The 14,894-nt window shown below is 34.9% G+C and overlaps 1 protein-coding gene across 1 annotated transcript in view; it reads left to right on the top strand.

Annotated features, from left to right (window-relative positions):
* Positions 1 to 1,508: 1,508 nt before the first annotated feature.
* Positions 1,509 to 14,894, top strand: part of crybg2 (crystallin beta-gamma domain containing 2) — an 89,661-nt gene continuing 76,275 nt past the window's right edge. The window contains exon 1 of the mRNA XM_030147977.1: positions 1,509 to 1,873. Within this exon, the coding sequence (XP_030003837.1) occupies positions 1,665 to 1,873 (209 nt within the window). The 5' untranslated portion in view covers positions 1,509 to 1,664. The remainder of the gene's footprint in view (positions 1,874 to 14,894) is intronic.

Raw genomic sequence — 14,894 nt, 5'->3', positions numbered from 1 at the left:
CCTCATACTTTATTTACAAAATATTGTATACACATAGACCAGAACATGGCATGGAGAAAAAAAACATAACATAACATAACATAACATAACATAATGCTCCAGGTGAGGCAGGAAGAAATCAAATACAACTACACAAATAGGCAAGCAAATAAAAAAATAAAAAATAAAATAAAAGTAAAGGAATAAACAAGAAGAGAGAAAAATAAATAAAGTAATTAATTAATAAAATAAAAATAAATAAATTACAACTTAAATTTGTGACATAAGGCTTTAGTCTTCATAGCTTTAGGGTTAGTGCAAAAGTTGAGTGTGTCTTGACAGGATTTCAAATAACATTTAAAGACCACAAAGCTGGGTTTTTGATTAGCAAATTTGCTTGTATGTATATGAAATTTAGCTAATAAGGAAATGAGATTAAGAATAAACAATTTCTGAACAGGCAAATCAGTAATAAAGAAACCAAATAAAATATCTTCAGTTTTGAAGTTAAGAGAAATATCCAGCTTTCTATTTGAAAAAAAAGATTGGTATTACACCAAAATATTTGACAAAGGGCAAATGAGTTAATGTTTCATCCGAATTATGACAAAATGAACAAAAAGGGTCGACAATGATCTTATACTTAATCAGAGCTGAATTAATTGGATAACACCTATGCAACAGTTTTAACCCATAAAGACCCAAACATCCAGAACAGTCTGCTGATCTAAACTGGTTAATTCCTGTTGATCCACTAATCCTATCAATCCACGTCAATAATTGGTGTAAAATGCAGTTTGTCATCTTTTCATGGTCATCAGATATGACCCATTTGGACGTTCAGAGGCTCCATAGTTACCATGGAAACACCGTCATCTTCTACAACATTGATTCACCAGTCAAACCCATGGAGTTGGATCAATGACAGTGGATGGACACACTGGGTTTATGTTCAGTTAATGACAGATTTGGTTGAAAAAGTCAGTTTCTTAAGTTTCCTCTGAACAGCTACATGATCAGTGAATTAAATACAGGAAAATACATGATTTACACTGAAAAAAAAAAGCAAAATAAGGGGGGTAATATTACAATAAATGGTGATAAATCACTTCCTAAAGGGTAAATTTAGAGGAAACTAGAAGCACTCGGAGAGCGCAGACCTCCGCCAAGGCTGATCAGTGCCCCCCCCCCCCCCCCATCACCACCAAAATGTAATCATTTCTTCCTTATCCCATTTCCAACAAACCCTGAAAATTTCATCAAAATCTGTCCATAACTTTTTGAGTTATGTTGCACACTAACGGACAGACAAACAGACAAACTGACCCTGGCAAAAACATAACCTCCTTGGCGGAGGTAAAAATCAGATGGAACTGGCACAAAAGTAGCACTGGGTCTTTATGGGTTAAACTTCAGGAGTCTGTTGCTCAGTGTCCCAGGTCCATGGGAGTCGTCAGGAATTCTGGGTGTTGTTGCGCATGGGCGTGGCGCAGCGCTCCGTGCGCCACACCTGACGACTGCGCACAAAATGAGGCAAGGAGAACAGCTGTCATCTGTCAACAAGTGCCATCACGGTCGTCCCCGTCCATCTTCCTCTTTGTTTTACCATTCATAGCCAACTTAAACAGTCAGAATATCCAGACGGAAGAACCTGAGAGTCTGGAAGCGCCGACTCCGGAGACGAGATGGCCAAGAAGAACCTAGGTAAAAAGACCCTGAAAAGTCTGTTCTCCAAGAGTGAGCCCAAGTTGGACGAATCTGTAGAAGAGAAGGCTGCACACGAAGACAAAAAAGCAGGAGAGAAGAAAAAGTTCAAGTTTCCCAGTTTGAAGATTAAGTCGAAGGGAGATTCTGCGTCCGAGAAGTCCGCAGATGAGAGCCAGCAGGTGCTCAGGTATGTTCCAAGAATGTCAGGTAGAAGTAGCCAGCGGTCATGCCCATGCACGTCTGAGATCAGATGGGGTTTGATTAAAGAGAAACTGGAGAGAAATGTTTGGCTTCTGTGAAACAGCAGATAGCCCCAAGGAAGGAAATGACCCATGTGCACTGGGCTGTGGTCAAACCAAAAGTTTAACATGACCTGCACTGTTCTTCATGAGCAGATGAGAATACAGCAGTGTTTTTCAACCTTGGGGTAGCCTGGAATTTCTAGTAATTGATGTAGAGAACCGGAGAAAACGCCTATGTAAAGATATGCTTTTAGGTCAAATTTTTTTAATTTATTTTTTTTGTTTTATTTTATTTATTTAATAGGGACAGTGCATATTAACCCTTTCATGCATAGTGGTCACTGTAGTGGACAGATATTCTCCAGCTGTTCTCTTGTATATTCATGGGTTTAGTTGTTTTAACCCTTTCATGCACGAATTATGAGAACCTTAATCAAATTTTTTTTCCTGAGTGTTTTTATTCCTCTTTAGGCATGAAAAAAAACAATGCGATTGAAAATTTTCTTCTGAAAAATAAATAAAAAATAAGTAAATATTATTTATTTATTTATTTTTATTTATTTATTTTAAATGCATGCAAAAAATAATAATGAAACAAAAAAATTCTTATGAACCTATTTTTCATGAAGTTGCAAAAATGTCCACTCATCTGGACACCAACACGTTTAATTTTTGACGCACAGAAACATGTATTTACTGATAAATTGCCTGAAAACTATGGAGAGTGCTTGTGATTCTGGGGGTTTATGCTCAGGAGAGATCTACATAATGTTACCAATTCATGTCAGAAAAGATATGTAGTGTCTTAAAACTTTAATAAAGATATGTGTTAAAAAAAAAAAAAAAATGAAAAGAATACACAAGAGAACAGCTGTAGAAGAGCTGTCCACTGGAGTGACCACTGTGCATGAAAGGGTTAATTCCATGTCCTCCTGAAACCCAGCAATGCATTTTTGTCCTCTGTAGGGGACTAAAGTTTGACAGTTTTAATACAAAAAAAAAAAAAAAAAGCTGCTCATTGCAAAGGACAGATTAAAAAATAAATAAATAAAAATAATCTAAAAACGCTATCTGGAAAAAACTTGCATTTTTCAGTTTCCAATCAAGGTGACTGTTTAATGTAAGAAAAAAGCTAAAGATTTTCACTTTACCGGATCTCAGGAGGATATCAACCAACACAGTGAACGCTCATGCATCATCTACACTGATATTCACACCATTACTTTAACAGCTAATTTTCTCAAAGAATTTTTTTTTTTTTTAATGTACAGGGTGGGGAAGCAAAATTTACAATATTTTGAGGCAGGGATTGAAAGACAGTTTATGACCAATTAGTTTATTCAAAGTCATGAGAATTTAAATCTTCAAATCATAATTTACTGCATTTCTAACGGTCTTGTTGTCTACCTCAAGTTCAATTGCCATTTTTCTTTGGTTGGATCCTTTAGGATTTTGGATTTGAGAGCTTTAATAAAAGCTTTGGTACATTTTTTGTTGCTTCCTCCACTTCCAGACTTTCTCGTAACAGTTTTGCTCATAGTCATTCTCTTCTTTCCATTATAAACAGTCTTTATGGACACTCCAACTATTTTTTGAAATCTCCTTTGGTGTGACGAGTGCATTCAGCAAATCACACACTCTTTGACGTTTGCTTTCCTGATTACTCATATGGGCAAAAGTTTCTGAAAAGGTATGGATAATAGTGTTAGGTATGATTATGACATCAATATATGTTTGGTTTCAAAACAATTGACGTAGTGCCTGCTGAGAAAAAACAACTAAATGTTCATTGTAAATTTTGCTTCCCCACCCTGTACTTAATATTTGGAACCAATATTCACTTTTAAAGTCTTTGAAATGGTTCATTAAGCATCTTTGTGTTATTTATGCAATAAATTATATACATTTTGCAAATCGGATTAGAGCTGCAACCGATTAATCGACTAGGTGCTTGAAGTCAATGCAAAAAGTCCCGATTCGATTAATCGACTCGAACTGATTGAAGGGAGATATTCTATTGCAGTTTTCCTGAATTGAAGCTTCTTTGTGCATCACAATAAGCATCCATGTGAAACACAACAGTGGAACCAATGTTTAACAGCAGAGAAATGAAGGAAACAAAGCTTTGATTCAGGAGAATTGTGGTTGAATGATTTTTTTTGGATCACTTTGAGTCAATTAATCAGTTGCAGCTCTAAATCGGATTTTATAATTTCTGTGTGTTTTTTGTTGTTTTGTGTTGATATAGTTGGTTGAAGTGAAAAAAATAATAGGCAGATGAGATAGATGAAGTTGTGCTGAAAAAGAAGATACTAAACATGGGTATAGTAAACATTTCTTTACATAGTATATAAAGGCAAAACCAAAAGTACTCAAAAACAGCCAAAATAGGCTCAGACCACTAACAGTTAAGATGCTGCAGCTCTTTCATAATTCACATTTTGAGTTATTGTTTGTTTAGCATTAATTGTCAGCCTTGTAAGTACAAGCTGGACTGACTGTACATATCCTGACCAAAGAAAATAAAATTAATTTCAGCCAAAATTGTCTCTGTTTTGAAAGTCTGGGATCGCCAGAAATGTATGATGCTAAAATGGGGTCACGAGCCAAAAAAAGGTTGGGAACCACTGGACTATAGTATGAGGTCCTTCAGTGATGGTGGGTTGAAGATTTAATTTCCCTGAACATGCGCAGAGTGAGATGTCTTTCCCCAAATAATTTTTTTTTTTTTTTTTTTTAAATGCAGAGTCATCTTTATTTGCCAAGTATGCAAACACAGACAACAGATCTTTGCTGGTAGTTCTTGTCTCTCTAAAACTGTAAAAACAAGATATAAATAAAAGGAAATTTAAAAAACATATACATAAACAAACAAACAGTATCAACAGTTATGGTAGTTTTAGTTGTTGGAGAAGGGGTGGGGTTAAATAAATTATACTTCCTCTCACTCCTTTTCGAATGTGCAAATGAAGTCATACTTTGTTTTCATGTATATGTACAGGTTTTGTTTTCGTTTGTTTGTTTTGTTTTCTTATAATCTGTTTCATTTGTAAAGACTAAGTAGGATTACTTTGTTTTATAGCATAATCGAAATAAACTAAACCAGTGTTTTTCAACCTTGGGGTCGGGACCCCACGTGGGGTCGCCTGGAATTCAAATGGGGTCGCCTGAAATTTTTAGTAATTAATAAAAATAAAAAATAAAAACTTACTAATAAAAAATATATGATGAGTTGACAGAGACAATCCCAATCCATAACAGACATGACAAACTGTGAGTCTGAAACTGAAGCACTGTGGTTCTGTTTATCTGTCAAATGTTCATTGTGGTCAGTTTCAGATGCTGCAGCTCTTTCAGTATTAATTGTCAGCCTTGTAAATCCAAGCTGGACTGACTGTACATATCCTGACCAAGGAAAATCAAATTCTCACTTTGTGCAGTAATCTACACCTGGCTTTTCTGCCTCCGTCCATGATAATATACATTATATAGACTAAATGTCATCTAAAATTAACATTTATTTGCAACATAATATAGCAAACTATTACATGATCAAACAAATTAATTTTAGCAAAAATCTGTCCCTTTTGAACGTCTTGGGTCGCCAGAAATTTGTGATGTTAAAATGGGGTCACCAGCCAAAAAAGCTTGGGAACCACTGAACTAAACTAAACTTACTGTAATAGTGCAACTGTTTGTGGAATTGCGTTTCCCCATTTCAGTTTATGTGCTAGAACTATTTTGTTGGTGATATCCAAATGATTATTTTCTACAAATAATGTGACTAGGACCCAAAAAAAGAGTTTGTTAGAGGTGTGCTTTGGCAAAATGGATTCATAGAGTAGATGACAAACAGGAATAAAGGCATTTTAATATTTAAAGAGAATGCCTAGGAGTTTTCTTCCTGTTTGTCACCTGATTATTGTCTACATCTAACTTGTGATTTCCACCATCCATTTATTGTAATACTACCCTCTGCATTTAGTTTTTTTTCTCAGTGAACATCATGTATTTTCCTGTATTTTATTTACCGATCATCTAGATGTTCATAACAGCTCAGAGTAAATCTAAAGGTTGGTATATCAAAACAATAAAAGCTGAAGACAAATCTATCCTTTCAGCAAAGTAGATCATTAACTGAACATAACAATTGTTCAGGTGGGGAATCGGTGTTGTAGATGACAGTGTTTCCATGTTCACTACGGAGCCTCTGAACGTCCAAATAAAATGTATCTGATGCCCATGAAAAGCAGAGAAATTGCATTTAACCTGAACTATTGCAATGTATTGATAGGATGAGTGGTTCAAAAGGTGTTTAACATTTTTAATCAGTAGATGCTTAGGTCTTTGAGAGTTGAGTTTCTGATGTTAAAAGTAGGGTCAGGATACAAAAAAAGGACTGCAAAATATTTGAGCTAATACCAATATTGAAACTGATACCAGTGTTATTTTCTGTTTATTTTTTATTATTTATTCTCCTTTTCTGCCAGTGAACCAAAGCGATCTTCAGTATACAAATGGAAATCAGTTAACCATCTTCCTGGCCGTCATTATATCATATATGAGCAATTATGAAAAAACCTGTACTGTAACACTACAGAGGCTCCTGCTGTTGGTGAAATGTGTCTTAAAGGATGCCAATGCCGATATTGCAGCCAATGTATTTGTGCACCCACATTTTCTGCACAACCTTGGACAGGCTTCAACATATCTAAATGCTTGGAGAATGCTCTACATTAAAGCTCAAACATAGTTCATGAACAGTCTAACAAACTTTTGGCTTGTCTCTTTTGGATTTTCAGGGCTGAAATGCCATTTAGCAATAAAATAATTCAGAGCTGAACAAGAGGTACCATCTGGTAAACATGAATTTGCAAATATATATATCAGGGTAGAGACTGCGATCTGGTAGGATCGGTGATTCTACCAGTAGAGACTCCGATCGTAGTCTCTACCAGTAGAAACTCCGATCCTGCCAGTAGAAACTCCGATCGGGTTAGGGTTAGGGTTAGGGTCAGAGACTCTGATCGGAGTTTCTACTGGTAGAGACTACGATCGGAGTCTCTACTGGTAGAATCGCCGATCCTACCAGATCGCAGTCTCTACCCTGACATATATATTTTTTAGCTGGTCAAGTAGCCAGTAGCAGATACTATACTATACACTGTCGATAAGTTAACTGATGTTTCCAGAAATATTCATTATGAGACAAATGTTGTAATGTTTGGCATTTTAAAGTCTTTAAATCTTTCATTACAATGTTTTTTAAATTCCCATGCATATTAACGAAACATCCTCGAGAGCATTAATATTGATCATCAGTGACATGTCATCTTATTTGCAGAGAACCAATAGCAGTTAACATGGACAATATCAGCCAATACATCTGTGCATGCTTAATTTTACAATAAAAAAAAAAATCTAGTGCTTTTAAGCAACTACCAACATATTTGTGATCATTGATTATAAGGGAGCACATAGGTACAGCTATATTTGATTTGGTTTTCAGCCATTGTTGGAATCCAAATTCTTGATGTTGCCTTAGTTAAATCTGCAGTGCATCACTGGGCAAAAAAATCCATGTTTCCCTTTCAGCATATTATAATGCAAGGGATCTGAGAGAACACAAGACACAAGACTGCATCTACTCTTTACCTGTGTTTTCAGGCTGTAGAAAATCTACCCCATGATGCAGATTTTATCTAATCACAGGTGTTTTCAGACAGTTAAGTTAGGTTAAATATGCACCTGCAGTTATATATAATTACTGGTTATGGATCAGATTCATTCATAAAATAATTGGATGCAATGTCACTGCTGTAGTCTGTGTTGTAAGATATTGTCAGGTAATCTATCTTTATATTTACTTTTTTTTTTTGACTGATGAGAAAACTGCAGAAGGAAAATGTCTATCTTCAAATACTCTTTTTTTTTTTTTTTTTTTTTTTTGTGGCTTCTGTAGTTTTAGTCAGTGTCGTTGATGTACACTTGGCATTTTTACTACTTGGGTGTAACTGTCAAACTTAAATTAACCCTGATTCTAGAGCGACTCCTTGAAGAGTTGCAATGGGGAGGTAAATAAGGTTTAAAATATGGCACAAATGGAACGCTTTAATGCATGTGACATGAGTAGATTACACTGTATTGTTCCGAAATATTTACAAAGGAGTAAAGACAGAGACACCCTCTGTTTAATCCACATACCGTATGTAAGCAAAGGGGTGTGCATATAAACACACACAGGTGAGGCCTCGGTTAAGCCACACACTGGATACCAGAACAGTGTAATCATGTTCATGTGGTTGTAGACACGACTGAGTGACAGCTTGTGTTTGCACAGGGAAAAAGTAAATGATGAGCTGACACTGCAAGAGTTACATTTACAAACACCTGTTACATACGGGTGTAAGGGCTATACAGGGGTAAAGTTGAACAGTGCAGAGAAGACACACAGGCTGTCCAAAACAACAAATACTGGACTGTAACAGCCTTCATTTATTGGTTCACTTTAATGTTTAGAAAGCCTGCACAATAAAATAACATATTACAGTCACAGAAAAAATTATTGGACCACCCTTGTTTTCTTCAATTTGTTGTTCATTTTAATGCCTGGTACAACTAAAGGTACATTTGTTTGGACAAATATAATGATAACAACAAAAATAGCTCATAGTAGTTTAATTTCAGAGCTGATATCTAGACATTTTCCATGTTTTCTTGATTATAACCAAAGTCACTTAAATTCTTTCATCAAGAGCTCTGGCATTGTACTGCCAAAAACAGTGGATGTGTTCTTTTCTTTCTGTTTTAGTCAGATGATACACACAGGAGTTAGTACTTGATTGCATAACCATTGTTTTTGATGACTTTTGATGGTCTAATAATCTCTTCTTAATATTTTTTTTTCCGTGACTGTATTTTGTTATATTCAAGGCTTATTTATCACAAACCTTTTAAAAACTGTTAAAAAATATATTCTATTGAAATGATGACCATCACATGAACTAGATCAGAGTTAATTCCAGACCTAGACTAAATCTGTTTATGTTGCTAGTTAAGGATTTATTTTTAATCCATGTCCCGGATGTTATCTGCGGAGGATTTCAGAGTTGAGGAAGTAAATCTTCAAGTTATTTTGTTTGTTTTGAGTCCTCATTATTTCCTTCTTTTGAAGGTGCAGTCAATGTCACACTGAACCAAGACTTATGGTATCACTTCACCACAATGAAGAAAAATGATCATTAGAATATTCCATAATTTCACTACAAAAGCGCATAAATATTTGCAATTTGGTCATGCTTCAGCTTTCTGTGTGAAAGTGGACAAAAATGTTACTTTCCTACTTGATTGTTGTAGCTACACCTTGATTAAGTGGTTAAATTATCTTGGTTGTAACAAAAGCCGATCATTTAAAATTATCAACAGTCATCAGTCTGAATTGAAAGGTTAGATTTTATCATGATAGGACTTTAAGCTTCATCGTCCAATCCATGTGAATCATCCTCTGTATAAAATGACAGAGGAAACACTCATGTTACAAACACACCCAGAGCCTCAGTAGGTCTGCTGGTGTCCTCACTGGGACTGCGGATTAATAGAGGGACTGTAAAGAAACCTGCCTCTCCACATGCCTATTGCATTGTCATCAAACTCATAATCAATTACCCACGCACAGTAACTTACACACCATTCCACCCAGGGATATAAGTATTCATCTTTGTCACATTTGCGCCTATGATGTTTCAACGTAACTCTTTTTAAATATCCGGCATTATCCAGAACAATACAGCTCAGCATGAGTCACTGCATTGTGGAACCTGTTATCTTTGTGTATGAGGTGGCAACGAGTTACATAAACTGAGCCCGCGACACATGTCTGAATAGAAATACTTGATGTTCTCACAGTTTCTTTTTTCAAGCAGCCTACATTGTTACTTAATGGGAGTTAATGAAAATATTCAGGAAGGGCACGTGTACTTTTTAAAGGATACAGAGCTCAAAACCTTTAGTGCAGTGGTTCCCAACCTTTTTTGGCTCGTGACCCCATTTTGACATCACAAATTTCTGGCGACCCCAGACATTTTGTTGGTAAAATTAATTTGTTTTTGATCATGTAATAGTTTGCTATACCATGTTACAAATAAATGTTAATTTTAGATGACATTTAGTCTATGTAATGTATATTATTATGGACGGAGGCAGAAAAGCCAGGTGTAGATTACTGCACAAAGTGGGAATTTTAATTTCCTTGGTCAGGATATGTACAGTCAGCCCAGCTTGGAAATAGAATAGAATAGAATAGAATAGAATAGAATGTCTGTCATTGTACAGGTACAACGAAACTGAAAAGTACAATTGTCCTAGGTGCCATAAAAAGTATAAATAAGGTATATAAGAGAGTATAAAAACTGAAATATAAAAGAAAAACCCTGATGGCATAAATATCTAAAAAAAAAAAAAAAAAAAAGCATAAAAAACAGGCTGCAAATTAATACTGAACAAACAATAACTCAAACTATGAATTATGAAAGAGCGGCAGCATCTGAAACTGACCACAATGAACATTTGACAGATAAACAGTACCACAGTGCTTCAGTTTCAGCTTCACAGTTTGTCATGTCAACTCACCATATATTTTTTTATTAAGTTTTTATTTCTATTTTTTAATCAATTATTAGAAATTTCAGAAGACCCCATTTGAACTCCAGGCGACCCCAGGGTTGAAAAACACTGCCTTAGTTTGTCACATCACTGTGGATTAACAAACACATTTAAATGCTTTGAGTCAAAGCTGGTAGTGTTTGTGAGGCAACATAAAGATAATTTACATTTAAAGTGTGTGTTTTGCATCACCAAGCAGCATCGTTACATCTTATCAAATACCATTTAAATGTCTGTAATTCATCTGCAGATGTTTATTGATCCTGTACTGATAGAATGGGTTAGAAGTAGTAGAAGAAACCACAGAGCAGAATGAAGTTTAAGATGGATTTGTCATTGAAATCAATAGAAAGTCTTTAGGTAGGACATTTATGATACTGCTGTCAAGGTTATTTCTGTCCAGTCCGTTAAATGTATTGTTTTTGGTTAGATAAGATATTGATTTCACTTAATGCCAAACCATGACAAAAGCCTAGCTGACAGTGTAAGATGTAAAGTTTAAGATGCAAAGTCACTACCTGGATTTAACTTCCGTTTGATAATTAGTACATTTCAGCTGCAACAAGTTCTTCAACTGATGCAATGAGTAGTTTCTGATTTCTTAACTCATAAAGACCCAGTGCTGCTTCTGTGGCAGTTTCCAAATTCTTAATTGATTAATCACCATTTATTATAATATTATCCTCTGTATTTTGTGTGTTTTCAGTATAAATCATGTATATAAATTTACTGATCATGTAGATGTTCATAAAGACTCAGATTAAATTTGTGTTTTATTATATCAGAAACTGAGTAAACTGAAGAAAAGGTGACTTTTTCAACAAAATATATCATTAATCAAACATAAAACAAGCGTCTCCATTTACTATCACTGATCCAACTCCATAGGTTTTACTGGTGAATCGGTTGTAGAAGATGACGGTGTTTCCACGGTAACTACAGAGCCTTTGAACGTCCAAATGGGTCATATCTGATGACCATGAAAAGATGAAAAACTGCATTTTACACCACTTATTTACATGTATTGATAAGATTAGTGGATCAGCAGGTATTAAACAGTTTAGATCAGTAGATGGTTTTGGTCACCGGTGGCTGTTTGGGTCTTTATGGGTTAAACCACCATCAGTTTTATAGAGAGAATAAAGATTGGACTGTGTTTCAGTGGTGAAGGTCATGTGGTCTGATGAGTCAGGGTGATGGAAAGTTTGATGAAGTGATTACCCATCATGCCTAGTGCCTACAGTAAAAGCTACTGGGTACTTCAGTTGGTTAGGTTGAGATTCAGCAATGTTACATGCTCAAAAAACTGAGTTAGCATTTGATTTTCTTTTTCTTTCCTAATGGCGTGTTCTAAGATGACTAAAGTGAGAAAGAGACATGAGACGCTATTTTCACACATTGATTTGTTGCCACAATGTTCAGACTGTAACTCCTTTTAGTGTTTTTGGGATGAGCTAGAGAAGACTTAACGCAGCAGTTTGACTCTTTCACCGTTAATTCAAGATTTTGGCAATAAATAAATGCAAGTCTGGACAGTTTATGTTGTGATACCTTTTGTGACATTGCAGAAGCATTGCATGGCATGAATGATGCCAAAACAAACACATCCTGTAACCAAGAAAATATTGTGCTTGTGACATTCTTGGCCAGGCAGTGTGTATAACAGTGTTGAAGCATTTCTGTTTTTTTATGGATCAGAAGTGTTGTCATATTTTAATGAAACAGCTTTCAAAAGTCAATAAAAATTCTACTTGCTTGTAAACTAGTCATGCCAGACTTTTCATGACAGACTATAATTATGAAACGGTGACATTGGATAGTATTTATTTTCCAGAGGTGTTTCTTATGCATGTCTCTCTTTTTAACAAGTAAACACATTGCAACACATGAAAAAATAAACCAGACTCTTATGCAGACCGTTTGATTTAACCCATAAGGACCCAGTTTGACGTTTGTGGTAGTTTCCAAATGAATTTTTCTCTCTATTTAACCTTTCCTAAGTGATTTATCACCATTTATTATTATATTATCCTCTTAATTTTGCATTTTTTTCCCAGTGAAAATAGTCTTTTTTCCTATGTTTAATTGACTGATCATGTAGATGTTCATAAAAACTCAGAGTAAATTCAAAGGTTATTATATAAACACAGAAAAAAAACCCACTGATACTTTTGTGTCAGTTCCAAAATTAATTTTCTCTATTTTTTTAACCTTTTTTTAACAGATTTAGCACAATTTATTCTAATATTATGCTCTGTATTTGGCATTTTTAAGTGAAAATTATGTATTTTCCTATATTTAATTGACTGATCATGTAGATGTTCATAAAAACTCAGAGTAAATTCAAAAGTTATTATATAAAAACAGAAAAAACTGAAGAAAAAGTGACTTTTTCAGTAAAATATATTATTAACTGAATATAAAACATGTCTCCATCCACTGTCATTGATCCAACTCGATGGGTTTTACTGGTGAATCAATGTTGTAGATGACAGTGTTTCCACATTCACTACAGAGCCTCTGAATGTCCAAATGGGTCATATCTTTTTTTTTTTTTTTTTTTTTTAATTAATTAATTTATTTTTTAAACCCATCACCACCACCCCTCTTTGGAGGACAGCTTTATTTTTAATTACAGCTTGTGCTTAATAAGTGACAAGTAACAATTTCAAGTTTTACACTCATATTGTCCCCCATTCCTTGCTAGTACACATATACATAGAGGGAGGGGTTCTTATGGACAAAAGTAAAATATATTTTTGACTGAATATAAAACAAGTGTCTCTTTCTACTGTCATTGATCCAACTCCATGGGTTTTACTGGTGAATCAATCTTTTAGAAGATGACTGTGTTTCCATGGTAACTACGGAGCCTCTGAACGTCCAAATGGGTCATATCTGATGACCGTGAAAAGATGACAAACTGTATTTTACACCAATTATTTACATGGATTGATAGGATTAGAGGATCAACAGTTTAGAACGGTGGATGCTTTTGGTCGACGGTAGATGTTTGGGTTTTTGTGGATTAAACTTGTTTATATGAGTGTTACAGAATCCCTGTGCTTTAGATAATCAGTACCTAAAAGTGATGCATGGTAACTATTGTGAACAGTTTGCATACAGAAAATTTGTGGTTTGGCTGTAACAAGTGCTGGATATGTTTGTAGATGCAAATCCAAATGTGTAAAGTTCACTGAGGTAGGGTTTACCTTATTCTCTTCCTCTTATTTTCTATCCTTCTGTCAGTCGTGTTCCAAAGCAAACAAATGTTTTTGTTTTTTTTTTGTTTTTTTTTTCACATATTCATGCAGCTAGAGAAAGCACAATGGACACTTTCATCTTTGTTCCATCCTGTTGAACTTCATCCAAATGGAGACATTCATAACATGCTTTTTGAGCGAGCTGTAAGCCTGTGCAAGGTGTCCTCTTTTGTGTTTACATGCAAACACAAATCACCTGGGGACAAAGATATGACTCATTTCCTCATGTGTTAACATTTATTTATAGAGACAAGGTATATCACTTGTCTGATTTGCGTCAAATAAAAAAAAAGTGGGGGGAAAAAGTGGCGACTGTTTTTGTTTTTGCCTTTTTGTATCCATGTATAGTTGTCTTCTTCCATTATTATATAAGGGTGCTTCTATGAAACTGGGTACATTTTGGTACCTAGCACTTTGGCAGCTTTTTAGACCCAATAATAAAAGAGAAATTTAGACATATCTCCCCCCAGGATGTACCTAATGATGACCTCAGATGAATGCAAAAAAAAATTAACTCTTGCTCTGAGCCATCCCACAATTAATGAATTTTAACAAAATATTGGGGCCAAAAATAGGACCAAAACTGGGACATGGAAAAACTACCTAGGTGCATTTAATCTGGGCCACACGGCTGTAAATGGTCTTATATACCGCTATAAATAAAGACACTGTGTTAAATTTGATGATCCTAGTGTTTTTTCTGATCCACACATGATGGTTTTTCGTGAATCGTCAGTTTCATTCAAGGATTTGTATGTAACCCATTGTGTCCACTTGCGTTACATACAGAACCTGCCCATTTAAATACAAATAAACTGCGAATTATTTTGCAACAGCGGTCATTTTTGTGAAACACTCTGCCTTGCATAATTAGTTCAATTCACAAAATCTACCTGTGAGAGAATAAAAAGATATTCTTAAAAAAAAAAAAAAAAAAACACTAGTGCATGATTTTCGTGTCCTTTTGACTGTGTTACATGCAGATTTTTTAAATTAAATATAAAGTAAAATAATATAAAAATGTGTTTTATCTGAAAAATAG

The sequence above is a fragment of the Sphaeramia orbicularis genome, chromosome 11 (genome assembly GCF_902148855.1).
Source record: "Sphaeramia orbicularis chromosome 11, fSphaOr1.1, whole genome shotgun sequence".
NCBI lineage: Eukaryota > Metazoa > Chordata > Actinopteri > Kurtiformes > Apogonidae > Sphaeramia > Sphaeramia orbicularis.
The sequence above is the reverse complement of the archived record's forward strand: the minus strand, read 5'-3'. Positions and strand labels throughout refer to the sequence as shown.